The sequence below is a fragment of the Chenopodium album genome, chromosome 15 (genome assembly GCF_948465745.1).
Source record: "Chenopodium album chromosome 15, dcCheAlbu1.1, whole genome shotgun sequence".
Lineage (NCBI taxonomy): Eukaryota > Viridiplantae > Streptophyta > Magnoliopsida > Caryophyllales > Amaranthaceae > Chenopodium > Chenopodium album.
The window spans coordinates 45,542,200-45,568,101 of NC_137848.1; the positions used below are offsets into that span (position 1 = coordinate 45,542,200).

The 25,902-nt window shown below is 33.3% G+C and overlaps 1 protein-coding gene across 3 annotated transcripts; it reads right to left on the reverse strand.

Moving 5' to 3' along the window:
• Positions 1-414: 414 nt before the first annotated feature.
• Positions 415-22,702, reverse strand: LOC145582337 (telomere repeat-binding factor 1-like). 3 transcript variants are annotated; one of them, XM_081639344.1, is made up of 7 exons: positions 22,496-22,702; positions 21,930-22,084; positions 21,393-21,619; positions 21,168-21,252; positions 5,804-5,887; positions 1,441-1,785; positions 415-873 (listed from the first exon to the last, which is right to left on the reverse strand). In XM_081639344.1, the coding sequence occupies exons 2-7, from the start codon at positions 22,077-22,079 to the stop codon at positions 859-861; spliced, it is 906 nt and encodes a 301-aa protein (XP_081495470.1). In that variant the 5' UTR covers positions 22,080-22,084; positions 22,496-22,702; the 3' UTR covers positions 415-858. The 3 variants fall into 3 exon arrangements, with proteins under 3 accessions (XP_081495470.1, XP_081495469.1, XP_081495468.1); XM_081639343.1 differs by having other exon boundaries at positions 1,438-1,785; positions 22,496-22,700; XM_081639342.1 differs by lacking the exon at positions 415-873 and having other exon boundaries at positions 1,028-1,785; positions 22,496-22,701.
• Between the last annotated feature and the right edge of the window lie 3,200 nt (positions 22,703-25,902).

A 25,902-nucleotide genomic window follows, 5' to 3' on the forward strand; every position in this document is an offset into this window, starting at 1 on the left:
AGGTGTCATAATTTGTCTATATGTAGATTACATGTCGATATTTGGAACGAATTTGTCACAAGTTGAAATGATTAAGTCTTTTCTTAGTTCAAAGTTTTCCATGAAAGACATGGGAGAAGCGGATGTCATCTCGGACATAAGGATAAAGAGGGAAAAAGTAAAGTTGATCTTGTCACAATCTCACTACATTGAGAAAGTGTCCAAGAAATTCAATGTGAGTGAAGACTCTACTTCTCTTTATTCAACACCTATGGATCCTAACATAAAATTAATACCTAATGAAGGTAATGCAATTTCACAACTTGAATATGCTAAAGTAATAGGTTTTTTGATGATATCATAGTCCAACTCAAGTTGCAAAGGTAGACATAAAAAAATAGTGTTTTATGCGAGAATAATAGTTGTCAGTTAGGACTTTAGAAGGGAAAACAAATCCACGAATTTTTCAGCAGCTTAAAAGATACTAATCAGATGGTCTCAGCAGCAACAGTTCTAAATCTTCAGTCGATTAAACCTATATTTCATGTATTGTTATACGATGTAAAATTTACAAATATTTTGAAAAGCTACGTATATAAATAATTGCAGGACAACTATCCACAAGACCTGCAGGGAACCTACATTTCTGCTTCCATCTGGATTACAGCCTACAACAGGGAAGAGAATACGACGGCAGAAAAGCTATTACAAAATACATGTTTACAAACATAGATCCACCAAGATTCCAATGATAGACCAAAAAAAATGCATTTCTACAGGCATATTTACAAGGCAGCAAAAGCTGCAGGTGTTCATTCTCTTAACGGACCAATAGCAAGCATGGGTAGCGGCCAAAAATTGTCTTTAAAAACTCATCTATCAAGCTCGCATCATCTGCACACCAGAAGCAAAACATAGGATTATGAGCGCGCTGACTAAACAAATTGTTTGGCGAGCACCATCCACAAGACCACCACTGTAGGAAAATGATCCTTAACCCAAATATAAAATGATGGGGCCATTAGGGCAACAAAACAGAGAGCGATGATAAAGTTAAAAATTCTTTCTAGATGCCTAGCTTATTTTGAATATGGTGATGGTATAATCAATCTACAATTAAACATCTTTGTGGAGTACAGAGGATTAATCACACCAACTGTTTAATTCAAAGCATGTGTTTCTACCATTTGGATCCAAATATGTTTGAAGAACTTTATTAATCAAATTCTACAAAGTGGGGCCTTCAGTTTCAATTAACCACTAAATCTACTTAAAATCTTCACTCCATTTAGTGTGGCCAAGTTTTAAGTCTAGTTTAACACTCCAACTGTGGTTTCAACAGCAGATTGGTAAGCCTTATGAAATATCACCGACCACAACTGATACATTCCACATAAAAGTGGTGAGAGTTCCACAATGAAAGGAAGACAAATGATTTCCTCAGCAGGCAGTTCTTACCACCTTAGGAGCGTTCCTTCCTCTAAGCATCTTTGCTGCTGCACTGGCAAGTGCTTGAGCTGCTTCCGCATCTGCTTCTGCTTCATCAGCTTCCCTTTCAGCATCTTCAGCTTCTGCTAAAGCAGTTTCAGCCTCAGTAACAGCACGAGAAGCAGCAGCTGCAGCATCTTGTGGGGTCATACTTCTCATCTTAGCAAGCTCTAGATCAATCTGAGATTTAAGCATAGATAGATCATCCCTATCCATTTTGGGTAAATTCACCTGCCTGATTTCTTGAGCCAACATAGGAAGATTTCTCCTCTTTTCCGGAAATGCAAAGGATGGCGATATTTGGTAATTCCGTTTAACCTGAAAGAGGTAGCTTAACATTGAAGAGTTCTAGGTACGTCTCAAATAAAAAACAAAGATGTGATGCAACACAATAGGCTTCCAAACATACATAAGTGTAGATAAAAAAGTAACATAGTATTCCAAATATAATCTCATACCAATTACATGTGTGTGCATGTGCAGTGTGTGTGTGTGTGGGTGTTATAACAAAAACTAATACCATGTGATCAACTATCCACAGAGAAGAAAAAAACAACTAGATCTTCACAGATGTAAGCTACTTAATGGGCACATGACTCAGTTGAGGGGGAATTTCTAAACAACTTCAAATGGATCTAGGTTCTCATAGTATATTCATGATTGGATTATGTTGTGTCACAACTCACAAGCTCACAGAGTCACAGCTGTCAGCTACTCAGTACTCAATATATGACAATGGTAAGAGGAAAAAAAAAAAAATCTGAGCCTTCCCTGCTAAAGTCTGAAACAAGGGGATCTATGTCCACTCTTTTGTTTGCTTTAGGCATGGATACCTTTATAAATGTATTTAATAAGTGTCAATGGGAAAAAGATAATGTTTACAGATATTCTCCTATATGTGCTAAAGTGCATCACACATAACAAATTTGCAGATGATTTTAGAATGTTTACAAAAAAAGAATATATTTTTGTTACAGTTTTTTCAAGTGTTTCTGAAGTTTTGTGAAGAACCAGGTTAGAGAGTGAATCCTTCAAAATCTAGGAGATTTAAAAGAATTTGGGTTTTCAGAAAGGTGATCTTCAAATTAGATACTTGGAGAGTGCGTCCATTGTTGATTGCAGATTATTGGTGGAGAAAATTACACATCAAAAACAAGTTCTGGTCATCCAGGCTGTAATACACTTATATGCAGTGTGCACAATGTATCAAATCTACATTGTTTGCCATTCAAGCAATTTAGGCTCATAATTTTGTAAATTTGTCAGTATTATAGCTCAATATTTTGTTTATTTTATTTTAGTATTTACTTTAATTATTTACTCAACTCGTATTTTGCAAACTTTACTTATGTCCTTTGATAATGTTTTCTCAAACCTTTTGTTATAGACTAAGTTTGCTGCTGTAAATATTGTGATTTGATTGTAAGATTAATAAGAAAGCTGAGTCTTTTTTTTTTTTTTTTTTTTTTTTGAAACTAGCAAATGCGTTACAAAGATAAATATAGCTTTAGGCTATAACTCTTGGTGGTAGCTTAATAAGGCTATGAATCTCACATTCAAAATGTCACTCAATTTCTGCCTACTCAATACATATATAACCCTACTTGCCTTATATACTCAAGCAACTACAATAACCCTAACATATATGTATTTTGGGCCCATTATACTGGAGTATCTCAGGTCTGCTAATTCACGTTGTTTTCTCTCCTAGTGGAATGTTAAATGCATTTGTCCCCTAGTGCATAGCTGTCTCCTAGAGGAATGTTAAAGCAGTTTGTCTTTCATTGTTGGTTCATCATACCTTTATGTTTTTACTCACATGTTTTCCCTCTCCTTTTCATCCCCTTACAACTCTTAAAACTCTTGTAATTTTTTTATTTTTATTTTTATTTTTTTATTTATTATTAACATTATTATATACTTCCTCTGTTTTTTTTTTTAATTGACACCTTTCTATCATCATGTTTGCCAACGCAAGTTTTTAACGATTAATATCTCTAATTATCAACATTGTAAAATCATAAAAAGTGAATATTAATAAAATATACATTGAAATGATTCAAACAAGATCCCACATGAATATGTTTTATCGTATCTATCAACCACAAAAGCGAGTCAAAGCATGTTGTGTAAATAGTGTAAAAATCTAACGGTGTCAACTAAAAAAAAACGGAGAAAGTATATATATACTCCTGCTTTTCATTTTACACACTTTTTTCCAACTTTTATTCAATTGATTATTATTTCTATGATTTATTCTCTTTTCGGGCGGTTCCTCATGACAATCCATGTTAGCCTGACCCTAAATCATTTTAAGACTAAGGCTTTGTTGTTGTTGTCATCACACATAAGACATTGAAAATATAGTAGCTTACTAAGGATGCATTCTAAATTTCTAACCAAAAGTTGGAGGGGGGGGGGGGGGGGGGAATAAAAGCAGTCTAGCGCATCTTTCTGCAGAGGCCAAAGAGCTGACAGCATCAAGAGCACACCCATCCAGATTGAAAAAAGAGTATTGAAAATGTGACAAAAGGGGATGATGAAGACAGAGACAAAGAGGAGCTGATCGAAGAGAGCAAAAGAGAGAACTGACTTGACCAGCAATCAGACATAATTGGCAAGTTGATGACCACAATTGCAAACCAATTTACAAATTAGTTGTTTTTATGGTTTTTGACATAAGGTTGAAATAGAAAATAAAACATGTTAATGATTGAGGTCATTTGCTCACACCGTAATTGGAAAGCCTGGATAATAATTAATATGATAAAATTATGCAGTTAGTAATTTTTTTTCCTTTGAATTAAACTCACATCTACTCTTCCCACATATCTCTATAGAAGAGGGCCCAGGCACATAGCCTTCCACCTTGGCTGGCCTTCTGGATAGAGGTGTCAAAAACTCACCTGGTCGACCCAATTCGAAAGTAACCAGATTCAGATTTCGGCTTGTATTTGCATCACGATTTAGCGTAACTCAATTTCAATCTAGACTTGACCCGATCCGACGCAACCGAACCTGACCCAGACACCCGAATTGACACCACTACATCTGGATTTTGCTACACCTTCCACTACCAAGGTGATTAAGCCTTGGATCACATTTTTAAACTAAGCCTAAAACAAAGTTCAGCTGGTTAACGACTAAAAGTTAATTGTGATCTCATAACCTCTAATGGCAGTTGGTCCAAAAGATGAAATGGCACAAAACCAACAGATAGCAGTACATACAATATACTTGTCCAAATCACACTAACATCTCAATATTCATTGTCATTTCATCACAACTTTAAGTCCATGGATTCACTATTCTGTAGAAAAACATATTAAAGGTACAATACACAAAAAAAAAAAAAAAAAAAAAAAAAAAAAAAAAAGCACAATACAATAATAAAAAAAAAATGTTAGACAACCAGATTAAAATCTTTCCAACCCAATAATTTTCAATAGCATGTCTAAACCAGCACATGCTTACACATTCAAAGGTACGATGGCTCAGTTCTCAAACATTAAGCAGCATTAAAAATAAACACTTTTTTATGTCAAATATGCACTTTTGTCATCAACTACCAGCTTTAAATATTTTTCGACAAAACTACCAAAATTTTAAGACTTTGAGTAGCACAACCTATTTGCGATTTCTGGCAAGAATCTCCGGTAAGAAGGGCCCACATTTTATTTTTCCTTCTAAATTTTGCTCTAACCCTTGTTTTTATAGCTGCCAACCTTCATTTCTCATCTTCTCTTAACAAAAACATCCACCATTTTTGGATGTTTGGTTTTTACTGTGAAGAGAAGATGAAAATGAAGGTTGGCAGGCATAAAGACGAGGGTTAGAACCAATTTTAAGAGAAAAATAAAAAGAGAGCCACACTTACCTGAGATTCTTGCCAAAATACAAATGGGTAGTGCTACTCATAGTTTTAAAAATTTTAGTGGCAGGTTTATTTGAATAAAATTTTAAGCAAGTAGTTGTGGCAAAAGTGCAAATTCAGTGGGTGGTTCCAGACAAATTTTCCCAAAAAAAAAAAGACAAAAAACCTCAGTTGGGGATGGGAGTATGGGAGAATGAAAAATAAGTATATGAGGTTTAATGGGCTCTAAAAGGGGTAATGCTGTGGTGGGTAAGTAGGATATATTAGTGGATATTTGTCCATCTGAAGGACGACCCATTTAAGGAGACATTGCGGTCATATTTTGAACTTAATAGATCGATTATACGAACAGACACAAAATCAAAGTTAGTCAAACATACTTCGTATAAAGCAATACATGGAATGCACTGCTTTTGTTATCCAACCAAATTAGGCTCTGCAGTAAATGCAATATTAATTTACCTTGATGAGCTTTCCACTTGATGTCAAAAACTTTAGTTTTGCAGACAGTACTCGTTTGAAATCTGGAGGTGCCCAATATTGATCCTACATATATATTAAACAATAATTATTAGAGCTTGTAATTTGAAGGTGGAAAACTGAAGATGGTTTCTAACAAAAAGAAGACACATGAATTGGAAAACATTCACCACACCAAGAAAGTGACAATAGCCTTCAAGTAGCAGTAAAATGCAAACACATATAATATTTCAGCTGCACATTATGTATATTAACGATGGAACTTTTTGCATTTCTGTTGAACTAAACTTAGGCCCTTGAATTTAGAAATTTCTGTATGTTTCCATAGCCATTTTAATAATACTCATAAAAATACTAACTAACTTAGTGCCACACAGAGTCCCACAGGGCTTACAACTGAGGGTTCAAGGATAGGGTTATAGGGGTGTCAGGCATACGCAGCCAAAATCCTTCATGAGCAGTTAAATGCTCATGGTCCACCCCTCCATATTTTTTTAAAAAAAAGGTAAGTCCATTTCCATCTAAAATGAACCCCAAATTCAATAATTCTTGCTCCTCACTGACATCACAATTTGTCATTTTATCACTCAACCATGTAAACCCACCACCTCCAACCAATGGCTACCACCACCAACCCAAACCCTACATGATAGGCAGTCCTACACCAGCAACCACCATGAATGGTTAAGGGAAAACAACAGCACCACATACTTTTAAACTCCCCGACATCCTTTCCCACCACTCTACCGTCTGATCTAAAATGAGGGGAAAAAAAATCTGAAGACATGAACACAACAGTGGCAGCAATGCCATTGTAACCAAGACCGCATGGTTAGTAAGGCTGTGATGATAGAAATTTCGGATTCTATTGGTGAGTTAGGTACACTTTATTTTATTTTTTGTTTGAATGCTACTCTCTCCATCCCTTATTTAGTGACATATTTGGGTTTTTTCACGGTGTGATGAATTTATTTTCTGATTTAATATTGCTAGTAAATAAAGATTAAAGCTTGAATATTGATTGAAAATGACAAAAGGTTTACAAAGGATAGGTTTAATAGCTTAAGGCTATCAATCTTCAATAGTGAGTTTAGCTCACAACTCTCCAAAATGGCTTTAGGCCATGACTCTCTCTAGGTTTCCCTAACAAATTTTTGCCTGCCTTCTTCTTTCTTCCCTCTCTCTATTTATACTAAGGTTACAAACCACTAACCTAATAATACTAGATTTCCCAAATTGCCCATACTACATTTGATAACTACTAACATACTAAACTGCCCATAATATCCTCCCCTAAGTCAGTTCATTACACACGAAAATTAAGAAAGTTGTATATAACTGAAGAGAAAGAGATAGGGAAAGTGTTAGAAAATGATGTCAAAAGTACCAAAAAAAAAAAACATGATGACAACTCATCAAAAAGAGTGCAGTCTTGTCAAAAAGTACTCTTTAAATAGAAATAGGCCACTAATTTTGGCTACCCAAAAATGAAATACAGGCCACTACATAAGGCACGGAGGGAGTATGTTGCATAGACTTGGATAAGGTTGCCGTCATTTCATAATATTTCCTATATGGCCACTATATATTTGGGTGTTGTATCGTGTCAAAGTGTGTGAACATCTGACACGCGACACCCTACATAGTTTGCGTGTGGTGGCTGCTAATGTTTTTAGGTTTAACAAAGGGAAGCAAGAGAGACAATGATGGTGGTGGTGAAAGCAAGAGAGACTAGTGGGTGGTCCAAACGCCTAAAGGTGGGGATGAGGGTAAAGGATGGACGAGTGGCAGAACTTGGACATAGCAGTGAATGCGATGCATTATGTGGATAGTCATTTTTTTCAACCAAATAATAAGCTTGGGAAACTGGAAAGAGACAGTGACAGTTGTGGTGGTGGTCCAAGTAGCTGCAAAGGAAGGGCATTAGGACAAAGAGAAAAGATTAAATATAGATCCCAGAGTATTTTCAAACGGACATGCAGGAGTGTACGATGGTGGGGGAAAGTGAAACTATTGATGGGGGCTGTAATGGAGGCGGTAGTGTCAGAAATTGAGAAGGGACAGGGTGATGGGAAGGGGATGACTCAAAGCCATCTCAAGCAATGACACCCAAGAATTTAGAGACAGTACTGACAAAAAAAGTAAAACGTTATCTTTTGTTGCACCAAATAGATGGTTGAAAGCGAGATGACATACTTTCCTATACATTTAAATCCCACTGAAGCTTCTCATAGGACTCATACAGCTCACTTGACCATGAATTATAATGATATAACAAGAAACCAGTCTCACGATAGTCAACCACCAGCAAGTTTTATTCAAGTTATTTCCATTTACTACTTTCCATACTATCTCATTCTTACTAAATAACATTTTTGACTTTCTTAAAACCAGCCTCCTCCTTCCTCGTGATTATCCAATAGCTATTACTCTTCTGTTCCCCCACTATCCTCTTAACAGCATGCTCCTCTCTCCACCCAAAAAGTGCAGATAGTAGCCTTGCCATGGCAAGTGACTAGCTCTAAATCATCATTCGTAAGAATTTTTATCATTGGAAAACTCTAACCCTGTATAAAGTTTTTTCACAACAATCACATCCATGAATGTTATTAATGAACTCATTTAAATTTAGTGTTGTTCCCCAATTAAACAAGGTGGGACACATGATGCATAATGACCTCAATTTCTAATAAGAGCCACTACATTGCAAATATTAAGACATCATCATAAATCTGTACTCCTACTTTGCTTTAGAAGCCTTACGCAAAAAATCGAGCACCATACAATATTGTTAAAGCGAGCATGCACACTCACACAATACAATTTTGGTGATTGATTACATTAACAAATATGATGTTAGTGATAAGAAGTGTATCACGTTGAAGAGATGTGTTTCACCAAGAATCCCAAATTTTAAAGCAAAGGGGAATGCTGAGTCATGGTTTATATATATATATATATATATATATATATATATATATATATATATGATAGGGGAAGACTCTCGTGAGAATTTTTCTTATGTGAGAACACTCTTTATGTTCTAAATTTTTAATCGTATGTTCTAAATTTTTCCACAAGTGTTCTAAATTGAATCAAATGTTCTAATTTAGTACTCACATGTTCTAAACCATAAATTAGTTAGGTTTGATATTATAAATTTTAAATAACTTGTTCCAAAACTTTAACTTATATGTTCAAAATTTTAAAAGGTGTGTTCTAAGATTTTTAATTATCTGTTTAGATTTTAAAGCATATGTTCTAATTTTTACTCGTATGTTCTAAATTTTTTTACTCACATTTTCTATATTTTATATTAGCTGTTCTAAATTTTTATTCACATGTTCATAATCTTAAATCATATGTTTTAAATTTTTTTATAAATTTTTAATCACTTGTTCTAATTCTTAAATTAGATGCTCTAAATTATTACTCATATGTTCTAAATTTTAGATCAGTTCTCATATAAGTGTGAATTCTCACATATGGACCTATTCTCACCGGATCCCTCCCTATATATATATATATATATATATATATATATATATATATATATATATATATATATATATATAACCTACAAATTATTACTCATATGTTCCTTCTCATTTTAATCCCAACTATAATATAACCTACAATAATCCCAATTCCCAACTATTAGGTGACCCTTCTCAAAATAGTCTTACTCATTTGTTAAACTACTGTTTAAGTAAAACAGTGATGTGTGAAGTTGGTATTGGTTAGTTCTTTTTTAATAATAATAAAAAAATTAAAAAAAAAAAACCCACCCTCTCTTTCTTCTTCTCTAATCACTACCCCCACATGGCCACATCTACTATCTCACGACAACTTCATTCCTTGCCATCAAAACCACTTTTTAGCCACCACAACCACCAAACCCACCATTTTATCCAAACCCAGCCATCGAAACCACCATTCTAGCAAAACCCAGCCACCGAAACCACCATTCTAGCCAAGCCTTGCCACCGGAGCATCGGAAACCACTGTTCATTATGCCCTACCGTTGAGAAACACCAGTCCATCCATACATGTCTAGCCACCGAAAAAGCAACCCAACCACTATTAGCCACTGTAACCACGGTTAAATCTTGAGACAAGGAGCATCAACAATTATCCAATTAAGGCTTAGAATTATTTAGAAGCAACCTAACCAATTAAATTATAAAAGTGATAACTTCTTTAATTATTTGTTTAATTTTGAAATGTAATTTATAAAAAAAAAAAAAAAAAAAAACGAGTACTCCATGGAGGAAAAGGTGCTATGGAGATAGTATGGATTGGGGAGTATTGAGAAAGGGAAAGTTACCTATTAAGGTCCATTAGTGATAGTAGGGAGATAAAGAAAGGTGAAAGATAAAAAGAGAAGAATGAAAAAAAAAGTACAACTAGTAACAGAGGTAATAGGTAAAAGAGAGTATTTTAAGAAGGATCACCTAATAATAGAGATTATTTTAAGTTAAATTGTAGTTGGGATTAAAATGAGAAGAAAGTCAATAGTTGGAATTATTTTTGTTAATTAATTAATTATATATATATATATATATATATATATATATATATATATATATATATATATATATATGAATTTTGTATGTTTTGTTTTATACTTTGCAGCTAATCATCCTAATTAATAAGGTTTGTGTTCACTATTCTATACTGGCAAAAGGATGTTCGAAACTAGAAACATGATCTGAAATTAAAAAATATTTAGACTCAAACTCTAGTTTTAAAACAAAAATTACCAAAAGAATACATTCAAATGGTGCAAGAAGCACTTTACTAAGGCTTTTAAACCTTGTCCCCAATGAACCGGTCAATCTTCCACTCCATTACTCAACAAGTTATCAACTTATTTTATTCAAGTCAACCCCACACAAGATTTCTTTTATTTCCATGTTTGCGATGGAAACCTGAACTTCATCTAAATTTTTGATAAAGCAAACGTAGTTGAGCAATGTTGCCTCGATGCTTGCGGAGACAAGTCACAATCAAGAGGATCATGGCCTTTTGCTAGCATCAGTGCAAATACTTCGTAGCTGGTCTAGACTAATTTATTTACATTTTCAAAAACTGGAAAAAACTTGCTGAAAGGCTCTTGGGTTATTCTTGTGAAGGACAACAGCTCGGCCCTTAGTCGGCAAGAACGTCCTAATGATCGCAATCATGGAAATATAAGATATCTCGTGCGAGATTAACTTGATTGAAATAGGTTAAAAACTTGTTGAGTAATGGAGTTGGAAGCTTGGCTGGTTCATTAGGGACAAGGTTTAAAAGCCTTAGTAAAATGCTTCCCGTAGCATTTGAATGTATTCTTTCAGTATTTTTTGTTTTAAAACTAAAGCCTGAGTCTAAATATTTTTTAATTTCAGACAATGTTTCTAGTTTCAAACATCTTTTTGTCCGTGCCATTCATGCAGAATAGTGAACACTGACCTTATTAATTAGGATGAATATTGTAAAACAAAACATAAAACATACAAAATTCATAAGTTATATATTCACATCTATTTTAAATTGGTTGCAAATATTATTTTTCTGTTTCCGGGATTCATTAGTAGAAGTTAGTGTATTCTATAGTGAATAACTTGTATTTAGTTGGAGAAGTGGTGTAGGTTAGTGGCCCATGTTTCCTAGCATTAGGTTATCAAGTGGCAATCCTATATATCAACAAACATAAGAACACACACCTTTGTTGAACAAAATGCCTGATGTCACCATAATAAGTTAGTAACTTAAATAAAATAGGTCAAAAACTTGTTGAGTAATGGAGTTGGAAGGTTGGCTGTACATTAGGGACAAGGTTTAAAAGCCTTAGTAAAGTGCTTCCCGCACCATTTGAATGTGCTCTCTTGGTAATTTTTGTTTTAAAACTAAAGTCTGAGTATAAATATTTTTTAATTTCAGACAATGTTTCTAGTTACGAACATCCTTTTGCCGGTGCCATTTCATGCAGAATAGTGAACACAAACCTTATTAAATAGGATGATTTGTTGTAAAACAAAACAAACAAAATTCATAAGTTATATATTGACATCTATTTTAAATTGATTTCAAATATTATTTTTCTGTTTCCAGGATTCATTAGTAGAAGTTTGTGTATTCTATAGTGAATAAATTGTATTTAGTTGGAGAAGTGGTGTAAGTTAGTGGCCAATGTTTCCCACACTAGCATTAAGTTATCAAGTGGCAAGCCTACATCTCAACAAACATAAGAACAGTCGCCTTTGTTGAACAAAATGACCATAAAAAGTTAGTAACTAACATATGACCTTACATAGGCTTACAATATCAATTTATATTAGCTAGGAAACAATCCCTTGATAATAAACAAAGATAGTATTACTGCATTAGTAATGGCCCTCTATCTCTCCCAATAACAGGGCTATAAATTGACCCACTACTTACTAGTTAATCCTTAAAATAAGTCTAACTACCAGAATTAGACCTCGTACATAGAATTACTACTAACTCAATAACGTTGTACTTCATAAACTAAAATTTTAAATATCCATTCCATCGAAAAAATTTGAAGCTAATCCCACATCTATTATGGACACATAGCTCAATCCACCCTCTTACTTCAAAAGTGAGCGGATTGTAACCATTAAAGCACAAGATTCGAGAGTCTAGCTCCTAATATGTATGATTAGCAGCCAATAATGGTGTAGATAGTGTTTAGGCTTTCTAACATAATTGTTTTAGATGTACTTGATGTGGATTTTAAAACTTGTTTTATGCCTACAAATAGTCACTAGTGACTTCTTAGCAGAAGAGATAGTGGGCCATTACTTCCCAGTTTCCACATTCTTTGTTATGCAGTTGTTTTCGGCTATTATCAATTGCATTGTGAGAATATTCAAAATCATTCATAGGTTCAAATAGTAAGATCATGACAAATTATTTATTTAACACGCCTTCATTGATGTTGCTAATGTTATACAGCAAAATAGGCAAAGAAGCACATTTCAAAAGAACGATTGCAATGCCCCATCTTGAATGAAATAGGAAAGGCAAACAAAAAAAAGGGGTGCATACACCATTACTCCCCTACAACTTTTTAAACATGTGCTCCCAGAAAAATAAAAAAGCCACTACTAAATACATTTATTGTTTTAACTCAACGCTACCTCCTAGTTAAAAATTTGTGAAAATTTCATGACGCACTTCTCTACAAGATAGAAACCCCTCAGCCATTAATAGGTGTCTGGAAACACGTTTCCAGCAAAACTTCATTGCAATACTGCAATAAAAAATAACTATCCTAGTTGTCTGCATTTGGATAATTCCACATTCATTTCTACTTTGCTACATCTACAATGCAATCTTGGACCATGACCTTGACCCACTTTAAGCAGCAATGCCTAGATATTCAGCTCAGTTGTTATTGTTAAATTACTCAATTTGGGAATAAGTACGAATAATGAATATACTCTAAAATACTTGTATACATCATGATTTAAAAATAAGGGCAGCTTATCTGATTGCTTCTTTTGGTTCTCAAGAAAAGCATTACCAACTATAAAAGGATACTGATTTGAAAACTCTGCTCAAATGTACAATTGGTTTAGGCTATTCAAGAATATAGAAAGAAAGTCTTTAATTAACAAGCTCGGTAAGTAGTATAATAAAATCAATTTTTAAGATCAAACAATCATCAACAAACTACATTTGAGGTCACGTACAAAGCCACAAATTCAAAGAATCCATATAAATATCCTAATAATGATATCTAATATCCTGGTAAGTTCCTGTATAAATACATCAATATGGACCTTACCCAAGAAGCTCTTAACCAGCATCCATCTTCATTGATCATATGCCTTAGTCCAGCTACATAGTAAATTGCTTGTTCAATTTCATAGATGCTAATTGTCCCCAGCACATAACTGAAAAGATCTTTCCAGCAGAACCACAAGAAATAGAATGAAAAACCATCTCAGATAGATTACTATGTTAGCATCCTTATCAACATACCATTTTTATACTCAGCCCTTTAAGTTTCCTCTGAATTCCATTGCTCTATTTGTACTTTCACCAAAATATCAAGTGATAAAGTTCTTATCATAAATCTACCATGCAGTTCTGGTGGCAGCAATCAGAAACAACAAAATGATCAGATGAGTGTCCGTTACTGACCCAAAAATCATTATAACCATGCACATCACCTCCTTAAACACATAAGCTGCCTACAAATCCAACTCCATAGAGTAAGCTATATCATCCAACCCAAGTCCATCTGTCCCTGCACCATCTTCCTGGTAACTGCTACATCCTCCAAGCCATAGCACATCCTTGACTAGGAAACCAGACTGCTGTTATAGCTTTTAAGCACAACAAAAGCATTTATGTTAAAAGCCTAGCCTTTGTCCCTTTTTTCAAACCTCAACCAAAGATCAAACTATACACAAGTACGAAGTATGAGGAATCCTAACCCGAGAAATTCAAAAAGCTCCATCACGAATTCATTACAAAAATGAGATGAAAAAACTTCCACTAAAGTACATACCTACCTAATGCTTATATGTCCTTGCATCACCGTCGTAACAATTGCTACATCCTCCAAGCAAAAGCACTTGTCTAGGTTACCAGAACGCTTTGATTATAGTTAAGCACAACAAAGCATTTATGTTAAAAGCCTAGCCTTTGTCCCCTTTTCAAACCTCAACCAAAGATCATCAAGCAATATATGAGCTCCAACATAAATTCATTTTAATAAATGAGATTAAAAAAAAAAAAAAAAAACCCTTCCACTTAAGTAAATAGCTAGCTAATGCCTATGCATCCTTGCATCATCTTCCTAGTGTTTGAGAAGGCACGCCTAGACGCAAGGCATAGGGTTCATGCGCTTTTTGTGGTCTATAGGTGAGGCAATTTTGATGAGGCGTGCGTGAGGCACACAAAGATTTTTTCAGAATCTTTTTTACTTATTTTATATTTCAATACGGCATACTGAGGCGCAAGGAACTCTGAAATGGCTTTTAATACATTGCATCTTCCTAATAATGGCTACATCCATTAAGAAAAAGCAGATCCTAGACTAGGTTACCAGAAAACTGTTAATGCATTTAAGCACAATGAAAGCATCTCTATCCAAAGTCTAGCCTTTGCTCCTTTTTCAAACCTCTACCACAGAGGCACAGATTGTGATACAATATATGAAAAATCCAAACTTAGATATAATTTGGAAAGCTTCAACAAAAATTATTATAAAGATGAGATTAAAAAAAAGCATCCACTCAAGTCAATAGCTACCTAATGCAACCCTTTATGGCTTTATGCGATACGGTATCTTGTAAAATGAGTCTTAATCACAACACACTCAACCCCCCCCCCCCCCCCCCCCTCTTTATTTTTAGAATTCCAAAGTAGAATTCTTCATTTGTTTGGCATGGTCTCCTTGGGATAATACACAAGCCAAAGGAAGTTAAATGCCACTAAATGAAATCAGCTATGCTAAAGTGCTAAACCCTCATCAGCATCGTATCAAGGGCATCATCATCTTAATCTTAGAAAAACAAACCTGAAAGCTACCACTATCAATATAAATTCAAGCAAGAGACATCTTAGACATGAGTAGGGGCCTCCCTTAAGATTGTACGTACCTGAGTACGAAATGTTGAATGACTAAGTAATTTGAAGTTTATTATTTGACTTTCCTATATTTAAGCATTTATCATTAGTGGGTATCTTGTTAAAAACCCTAGAATGTTTTCCTATTTGTCAAGAGTAAGTTGTGTAAATAAGTAGGTCATTATATTTGCCCACATTCCTTCCATTATATTAGCTTAAATAAATTGTAATGCTTGCCTTATCTAAGGCTTATTCAACCCTAGTATATAAGTGAAGGGAGGAAGGAGGAATAAAACATTGGTGTCCAAATTGCAAATGGCCAAAATAACCAAATGAGGACAGGGAGACAATTCAACACTATCCAACTGCAATCCCACATCACCAATAACTCCAAAACTTGTTTTCTTCAAATAGGTCATTTATGCCTAGGATTTCCTCATTAGGTTCAAAAAATACCTAGTCAAAATGCATTTCTTAGAAAAGTCACGGCTTCCGTCTTTTCAATTGGACCCTTTAAAGCCTGCTAGGATGAGTTCCATAGTCTCTTTTTCCAGAATCATTCAATGATGACCTTTATTCCGAAATCCTCTATGTTATCCAAACCTGCTCCATTCCTAATAATCAACATAAAGTCATAAGAGTAGCACCACTTCTTACAAAATCATCTCAAAAAGAATTGAATCCATGCTTCACTCCATGTTTTATCCAAATAAGAATAGCTTCCGTGAGAGGAACTGAGGTAAACTATTATCTCTTAAATTCTCAACTCCATGAGAGTGAAAGGAAAGTGAAGTTAGTTTGCAATCACAATTGACCTAGAAAAAGATTATGATTGCTTGGGATTTTATTAACAAAGTCTTATGCCACTATGGGTTAATGCCAACAACATCAAGCTAATAATGAGTTACATCTCCAGTATCTCCACATCTTTCATTTTCAGTGGGAACTTAAGTCCACCTTTAAGCCCTCAAAAGGAATTAGACAGCCCATATCTCTTCATCCTTTGCACGGAGCTATTCTCTAAAATGATTAATTACTCGTGCTTCAAAGGTTAGTGGACCCTTTCTCCCTTCCCATATCATCCCTCCAAATACCTCATTTGCTTTTTGATGATGACATTATGTTGTTTGGAGACGCTTCACCACACACTACTGACTACTCAAGTCATTCAATCCACACTCATCAGTCTCTTTTCATCCCCTAGTCTCAAAATGAGCCCATCCAAATGCAAAATCTATTTACCAAAAACACCAATCAACCTATCAATATTCTAGCGACAATAGCACCTATTTGGTTATATCTTCGATAGAAGACTACTAAATCAACCTTACATGGAGTTATATAGAAAGTGCAATCCAGACTTTCCAAATGGAAAACAAAATATCTTTCCAAAGCTGGAAGACTTGTGCTAATCAAATCCAAACTTAACTTTATCTCTCTCTTTTTTTTTTTAATAAACTTTCTCTCTCTTTATACTATGCAATGTATCCTTTTCCTAAGGCTATCCTTTATCCCTTCATAAAATTGCTAGGGATATTATTTGGAGATCAAATAAGGCCAAAAAAAAAAAAAAAAAAAAAAAAAGTAGAACCTGTATGGTCTCTTGGAATATGAAGTGTGGACCAAAGAGCATGGGGAAATTAGGGATAAAATCAAACACCATTTCTAACAAGATCTTTATGGTAAAACTAGGATGGAAATTCCTACAATATTGCATTGAGAACAGAATAATTCCAAATAAAAACTTCTTTAGGTTCCTATGTTTGGCAAAACTTGGGGAAAGCATTAGACTCTTTCATCTGCTGCTCCTTAGACCATGGAAGAGGATACTCGAGTCTCCTTTGGTCCACATTTTTTCATCTACTATTGCTTGGACCATTGCAAAAGACACCCATGGACCCCATTTGGGCCTCTAAGAAATGTTGAGCATGTGGCTAAAAAAAAGTCTCAAATCAAACTCCGTGGCAATTGAAATTTTTTATCTTTTACCCTCCTTCATCCCCCAAATATATTACCTTGGATCCTTTTAAACAAAATATTTCCATCTTTCTTCGATTAGCTCATATGTTGCTATGCATCTGGTGTTTCCATTTAACTCCTCAATGATCTATGGATCAAATCCGACCTATCTTCACCCTAATGGGATTGGTCCATCAATCCTCTCTAACGAAGGAATCCAACTCCTACTTCTAATTTGAGAATTCTATCCATTTTGTACTTTGTAGGGATGACCCACCACATGTCCTAAGTAATTATGTAAGGGCCTTACAAAAATGGAACCTTCTCACCATTCCCCAATATACTTGGACCAATTCCAACTCAAAATCTCTCAAACTTATCCCTTAATTTCATCGGGAAAGGAGGAATGAGAGGATTAAACAGATATAACACCAACTCAAACACTATCCAAAGATCAATCTCTTGGCTAGCCATGGAGTTCCACCATTCCCCTCCTTTAACCACTCAACCAGTCCAACCTGAAGACACCTTAGAGCCACACTATCCTCCCTCCAATATTCCCATTAATGCCTTTATAACCACTGCAACAAAAGGAGTAGCCTGTCTCTCCTCTACAAAGCATTGGGTTAAAGGGTTTGTCTTTAAAACATGTCAAGCTATTTTACTTGCTATATCTTGAACAAGATGGAATCAATGGGAAAATTTTTCCATCTTCTCATCAACAACAATTATAGCGGTGAATGGCCAACTAAGCATTAAAGTGAAATATTTTATCACAGGCAATTGGGATAAGGAGCATGCAGTGGTCCCTGACCATATGACTTTATAAAATTATACTTTTTATATAAATTATTAAACATGCATCACATGCATAAACACTAGTCTTTATTAATCAGACAAGTAAAAGTAATTCACTTCAATAATTTAATCATGGTATCCATAGGGGTTTTTTGTTATATTTTGAGAAAGTAGCAGTAAAAAACACCGCACCTTAGATAAACTTATAAATAATAAAATAGAATTGTTTTTACTTTATTGCATTGATAAGTGAAGATAAATAAGTCTTATATAAGGCAAGCAATACAACTCCTATAAGCTAAGATAATGGAAAGGGAAAAGGGTAGAGATCATAATAACAATAACAAAATCCACCCCCTAACCCTAAAAAATAAAGCACAAATAATTTGAAAATACCGCATCACATTATGTCCTTATCTGTGACCAAAACTAGGACAATATCATCGATTCCTAGGATTGTTGTACCTAACACTGCTATTTGACAAGTGAACCTCATAATCGTGTTAGGCCCCGTTCTTTAGAGCTACTCTGCTGTGCACACCTCAGATCAAATCTGCTCTGCTCTATTTTCAAATAATAATTAATAATAACAATAATAATTAATATTCAATAATAATAATTAATATTGTATTGATGATAATAATTAATTATTTTAAACAATTATAATAATTATTTATATTAAAAATAATTATAATAATTATTAATATTAATAATAATTAATATTTATTAATCATAATAATAATTATCAATAATAATATTTAATAATTCAAACTATTAAGAATTAATATTTAATAATATTATTAATTAATAATTTCTAATAATTATAACAAATCTTTCAAAAAAGTAAATAATAATAATAACAATTTCTTTTTATAAACATTTGATATTAGAATCACAATGTATAGAAACATTTTATGTGGGTATTGACTGTTTATTCATTGAGTTGAATTATTTTTCAAATTTTTCCATACAATTTAAGAATTAAAATAAAAAGAGGTTGTTTTCAAGTAGTACTTTGTATATCATTATTATTTTGAGGGTTAAAAATATATGATTAAGACATATTTATAAGTAAAATCATTATTACTCATTAAATCATTTTATTTTAAAATTTTTGTGAAATAAATATAAGTAAATTGTTCTCTTTTATCTTTATACTATTAACATATATTAAATAAGTACACATTTATTTATGTTTTCACTCACCTAAATCAATGGTATATGCACTTATAATAGTAATAGTAATAATAATAGTAATAATAATAATAATAATAGTAATAATAATAATAATAGTAATAACATTAATAATAGTATTAATAATAATGTTGAAATCTGCTCTGCTAGGCTCGACTCTCCTCTCCTCTCCTGAAATCTGCTCTGCTTTGCTGAAATTTAATCTGTTGTGCTGACCCTGCTCCAGAGCTCAAAAGAACGGGGCCTTAATGTAACATTGGGCTAAAGCCGTCTTGGTGCCACAAACAAGTTGGACACATGTAACGGTACCCTAAAGTTTTGTCCACTTTTTGACTAAGTACAACATCGCTATCTAAGCTTTTCCAATTAACTTTAAGCTTTATGCACAATGTCATATCATCGAATAAATAAATTTTTAAAACTTTATAAGGCTAAAGGCGAGGTGGTCCTAAGCCTAGAAAGACGGCAAGCATGAGTCAACCCTATTGAAAACACTTAATCACCCTTCCAAGGGAAGCAAGAATCATTTCGCCTAACAAAACTTGTCCAAAAAGGGGGGGGGGGGGGGGGGGGGGGGGTTCACTTTTCACCTTAATCTATTTTTTATTCACTTTAAATAACCATTGTCATATGTTCTTATTGACTTTTAATTAGCCAAACTGCACTATAACATTTTTACTTACCAACTTTGATATTTTTTATTCACCTTTCCTAAATTTGTATGCAAAAGGCAAATGAGACTTTTATTTAGCGACAAAGAGAGTATAACATATACTTCCTTCATTTGTATTTACTTACCCATAACCTTTGGCATAATATTTAAGAAGAGGAGAGAGAAATTGTATTTGGTGCACATGGTTCACCTTATTAGCCTCGAAAGTTGTCTCCAAATGCACTTTATAAGGATATTTTAGAAAATTTGTCTACCAAAAGCTTACCAAATATACTATAGGTCAAGTAATATAACATTTTCATTTTAGGAATGTTAGTCAAGTAAATAGAAACAAAAAAAGTATCATCTTAGATTCTTAGCAAGCTCGATACACATTCCGTGAGCATGTTGCTTGACTAACGTAGATCAAAACTTACACGACATTTATTACCTCTAATCACGACTCACCATCGTGTTTTTTTCTTCTAAGTTAGCCAAGATATCCTAAAAATCATGGTCATTTAATAGCTTGGGAAATCAATATCCAATCCTTGTTGCTAAATATTCAAGCCGTCTATTAATTTATCTGTGGCTGTTTACTTGCTTACTATGAAAAAACTTATTGCATAACTCCAAAATAGTATCATTTTGTTGGGAGTCATCTACCAATACTACCATAAAAAATCCATTTTAAAAACAAAAACCAAATGTACTACTTCCTCCATTATTCTTAAATTGCACTAGAAAGACTTTTGCACCATTCACATAATCTTATTTGACCATCATTTGGATTTATCTAAAAGGAAAAACATAATCATGTGGAACCTACTTAGATTCGCCTCAAAATCTACTTTTCAAATATCAACTTTTTATAATTTTTACAAAAATATAATTAAAGATATTAATAATCAAAGTAATGCATTGGCATGGTGCAATAAATGAAAAACGGAGGAAGTATATGTTTAGGCAAGTAAGTAATGACATGAAATTGAATCACTGGCGTACACAATAAATCATACAAACTATTCTTCTACAAACATATGCTTGCAAAAAAAAAAAAAAAAATTAATCCAACACTTGATAAGTAAATTTATCAGTACTTCGCATTTTAATGGTTCATGTATGCTCCCTGAAAACCAATTGACAGTTTACCTCTATGTATGAAGCAATAGCAATTTTGTTAGAACCACCAGATTCCTTCAAATTGGTTATAGCTTCCAGTATCAAATTGTCCAACCTACATATACCCAAAAGAATTGATAGTGGCGTTACTAAATACATTGAGGAACATAACAACTTAAAACTTCTCCGCAGTTTACAACAGTACAGCAATGGGATTCAAGTATCTAGCACAAATCAACATAGTGAATATCTTACCTCACAATGGATCTTTTGGGGGCAGTCGAAATCTCGACAGGTGCACTTGAAGTAGCAACATTCTTGACGTCTGGCATCTCTTCATCACTTTGAGGATCACTAACACTAGTAGTGTTCTCTTCTTGCTTAACAGGAGATGAATGCATTGGAACTCTTTTAAGAGCGACTTTTGACTTCTCCCTGGACCCAAATCCAGTTGTCATCACACTCATGTTTCTCCACTTGTCCTAATCAACCAACCGTGAAAAGCCTTAGCACAACGACATCACCAGCACCGCATTTAAAATTACAGCTCAAACCATTTCACTAATAAAAACAACAGCCCTAACTATATATGAAAGACCTCCAAAAAAAACAACTCAATTATTCAGTAATAAACTAATACACTCCAATCTAGATTAAAAAATATATGAAAGGCTCTAGAATATAGCAGAATTTGACCTTTTAACATGTACACTTTCCTAAATGAGAAAATCCTAGCAATTTCAAGCAAACACAGGTGAAATCAAATCCTCGTATAACGAAGAAATGCAGTACCTTCAGATCCACATTCGATCGTAAATACAACACTCCACTAAATTCAGGGTCTTTAAGTATAGTGCGCCACTTCCCGGCCCCGTGTTTAAGAACCCCGGCTTTAAGGGCCGCTTCTTCTTCCGCAGTCCACTTCTGCTTCGGAGCACCCATTGCCACTGACACAGTACATTATGTGTGATCAGTTCCTCACCCAAAAAAAATGCCCCAAATAATATCATAGAATTACAATTGACACAAATTCTTCAGCAACAACCAAAAACAAATAATCACACTATCATCCAAATACCCAATTTATACACTCGCTTTTTTCAAACCCAAATTAAAAAAAAAAAAAAAAAAAAAAAAAAAAAAAAAAAAAAAAAATTCCAATTAAAAAAAAATAAAGAAATTACAGGGAAAATCTAAATCAATTACCAATTCATGAAACCCTAATACACAAACATAGGAATAATTCAAATTACAAAAACAAAGAAAGAAATTGCCAAATTCCCAAATGATAAAACATGAAAATGTAACAAAAAACAACAAATTAACAATAATCAGAAGATTGAGACAAAGAGATATACCAAAAGATTGAGATTAGGGTTCACGCATGTAGAGACGAGAAGAAGGGCAGAAGGGTAGGGATAAAAGCGGTAATTTGGGAGAATGAATTTGCAGTAAGAACTAAGGAAGGTGGCAAATGCAGACAATGTGTTTTAAGACTTGAAAATTTGAGATAGAGGAGAAAAATGGATTATGATGAATCATGACATTTTTTTTTTTTTTTTTTTTTTTAAAGAAGTAACTCAATTATTGGTGATCAATCTCAAAACCTAGCTTTTGTTATTTTTCCCTTTGTTAAGCCGGTTCGCGAAAGAATGTTGAGTTCATAATGGTTATAAATTCTTCATTATAATTTTATTAGATTTACCTTTATTACAAAATTTGTAAGGAAATTGCCGTTTGAAATATGAAATATTAGAAGTTTAATTATTACCTTTCACCAGATTAAAAAAAGGTAATGTTTGGCGAAAAAAAATTCTAATTAGCAAAGATTGTTGTATGATAATTGTCGTAATGGAAACAATATATAGAACTAGTTTAGGATCTGTGTAACATAAAGATGTTACTGAATTATTATTGTTTCAACAATAATTAGAAATGTTAAAAGTTTTCTATTGGGGATAATCTTAAATTATTTTTCACGTGAGAACGTGAAAATAAGAGGGAAATAATGAGAAATAAATAAAAACTAAATAAAAAAAAGCAAGTACATGCAGAGCTTTATAAAGTTAAACTTGTATAAACACAAAAAAAAAAAAAAAAAAAAAAAAAAAAAAAAAAAGAAGGAGAAGTTGGAATTACGCTTTTATGTTTAGATTTCTTCTTAAAAAATGACTTATTAAAAAAAAAATTCAAAGAATGGATTGAGATAGTAGCAAAAAACATGTCAAAGTTCCACAAATCATGCCTTTAAAAAAATTACAAATTATAACTCAAATCATGCACATTTCTCTTATAAATTTGTATTTGATTTCTTGATTTTTTTTTATTGGTGTTTAGCGAGCCACAAGTGCGACAATTGATGAGAATCGATTCCAGAATCCCTTGAATCCGGGAAAAAAGCTCTAATCACTTAGCTTGAGCTATTCATCACTCTTTTTAATGGTAGCACTCCTTTGTAAGATTTAGGTTAAAGGGTTAACTTATTTATTTATAAAAGCTATCAAGCTAAGCATTAGTGGGAAAGATTACACCTTCTAACCATGAGGTTAATCGTAAATACCTAACCAAAAAAAAATCGTGAGAGTTGAGGTACTGTCGGGGTCTTACCTTACCTTTAAAAAAAATTGATTAAAAATATTAGATTAGGATTGATTTTTTACTTGTTTGATTATAAGCTAGGTTTGGATCAAGGTACTTTCAAACCATTTATCATTAACACGACACTAAACCCAAACAAACCTTATATATTAATCTACCAAATGAGGTTGTAACTTGTGTAACAAAGACAATTTAATTATACGAACTAATAACTTGCATCCTATCACCTTTATACAAAAAATAGTAAATTAATAATATAATTTCATATTAAAATTCTCTCAAAAATGATTGTTCAATTCAATTAAATAAGATTTATGAATAAATAAAAAATTGTCAATGGTAATATGGTATTACACAGTTAGTTCAAAATAATCTAACTTTTTGATTAACTAAGAATAAATTAAGGGGAATTTCTTTTATTAGGTCAAAAATGACCTACAACCTATCAAACAAGTCACTTTCTTTCAATTTTTTTAAATATAATTATTTATTTTAATTAGTTCTAAAAAAAAAAAAAATTAAAATTCACCCCCACTGCTAACCTCCCCTACCCAGCCGGCCACCAGATGAACCATCCCCACCATTATCTCTTTCTTTCTCTAGCTCCCATTGTCAACTCTCCCATACCCTAACCCCCTTCTCTGCCCCCTACCAAAACACCAGCCGATCAACTGTTTGAATTTTTTTTTTTACTAAATTTTATTTGAATAAGGTTAAGAAAACATGATCTAAATCGACTTGTTTTTAATTATAGGTATTTAAAAATATAAATATAAATAAAAAAATCTTAAAGGCATTATATACAAATAGTTTTATTATATAATTATGTATATGATTTTATTCCTAAGAAATTCCTTTTTTTATTCTTTCTAAAATTTCAGATTTGGGATATATTATGTAATTAATGTGGTGATTGGGAAATGATTTTAACGATTTGATTCCTCTTATGTAAGCAAAGAAATCTCTTCATATATAAGAGAGTTACAATTGTTGTATAGCTCATATAATTGTGTTTTGGATGATATTTGTAAACCCTAGAAATTCCTTTCTTTTAAAATACTTGTTTTGCCCTGTTTAAAACTTTAAATAAGAACATCTAAGATATTACCGCCACCGTGAAAACGGCTAAGGCTACTATCAAAGACACATAGCGGAAGACTCTTCTTTTCATGAAAGTAAAGTCAAACCAAAGTAAAACAAAGTCAAACCTACAACTTGGAACCATAGTAGGCCCTTAACAAACCAATTCAATTTAAAACCTTTACGTTAGTCTCGCAATAGAAATATCATAAAATAAATAAAAGCAATAACACATCGATTACTTATGGAAACTAGCATGATTCGCTCTTCACTCATGCCCATCATGAATATGTTTCATCATCTGAAAAGCTTCTCTCTACTTGTTTCCACTACTCTCCATTAAAAATAGGTTATCATAGGGCCAAGGTAAAGACAAGGCCAACAAACACACAAACACACAATCAGCAAAGCTGAGTACATAAGCATAATTAAACACACTAACATGCATTTACCTATCAACACACAACTTACCTTGTTGCACCTGTTTTTCAAGCATACAACATACAACAAAACTTCTCAGCTAAGTAACCAAATAATTTATTTAGTTTTGATTATGCATCGAACGGGTTTCCCCCTAACCTGCCCCAATAAAGGGGTACTAACACGGGAGCTAACCGTGCCAGTATAAAAGAACCACTCGTAAGTGGCAGAATTCCTGCGCATAATAATAAAAAGGAATATGCAGCGTCCTGTACTCCAGTAGAAGTTATGGTCAAATATAAAGTCGCATAACTCCCTCCATATGTTCATACTCAAGGTATATATGTTCCAAGACTTTTGGTGCGTAATCTCTTTCACTTTACGTTCTTTACCATTTATTAAACTTGGTGATGACTCTCAAATCATAACAACATCAAACATCATGATTATTCAAACAATTAAACACTTTAATTTAATTCTTGAATAATTAGTGACCGCATAATATTTAATGTTGAACCCTTTTTAAATCTACCTCGGTGTCAAAGACACCTTAAACGCTTAATGCGCCAAAAATCCTATCCCTCGGTGTTAAAAACACCTTAAGTGCACTAAGGCACCAACATACAATTTATTCCTCGTGTACATAAACACTTACATAGCTCCTTTT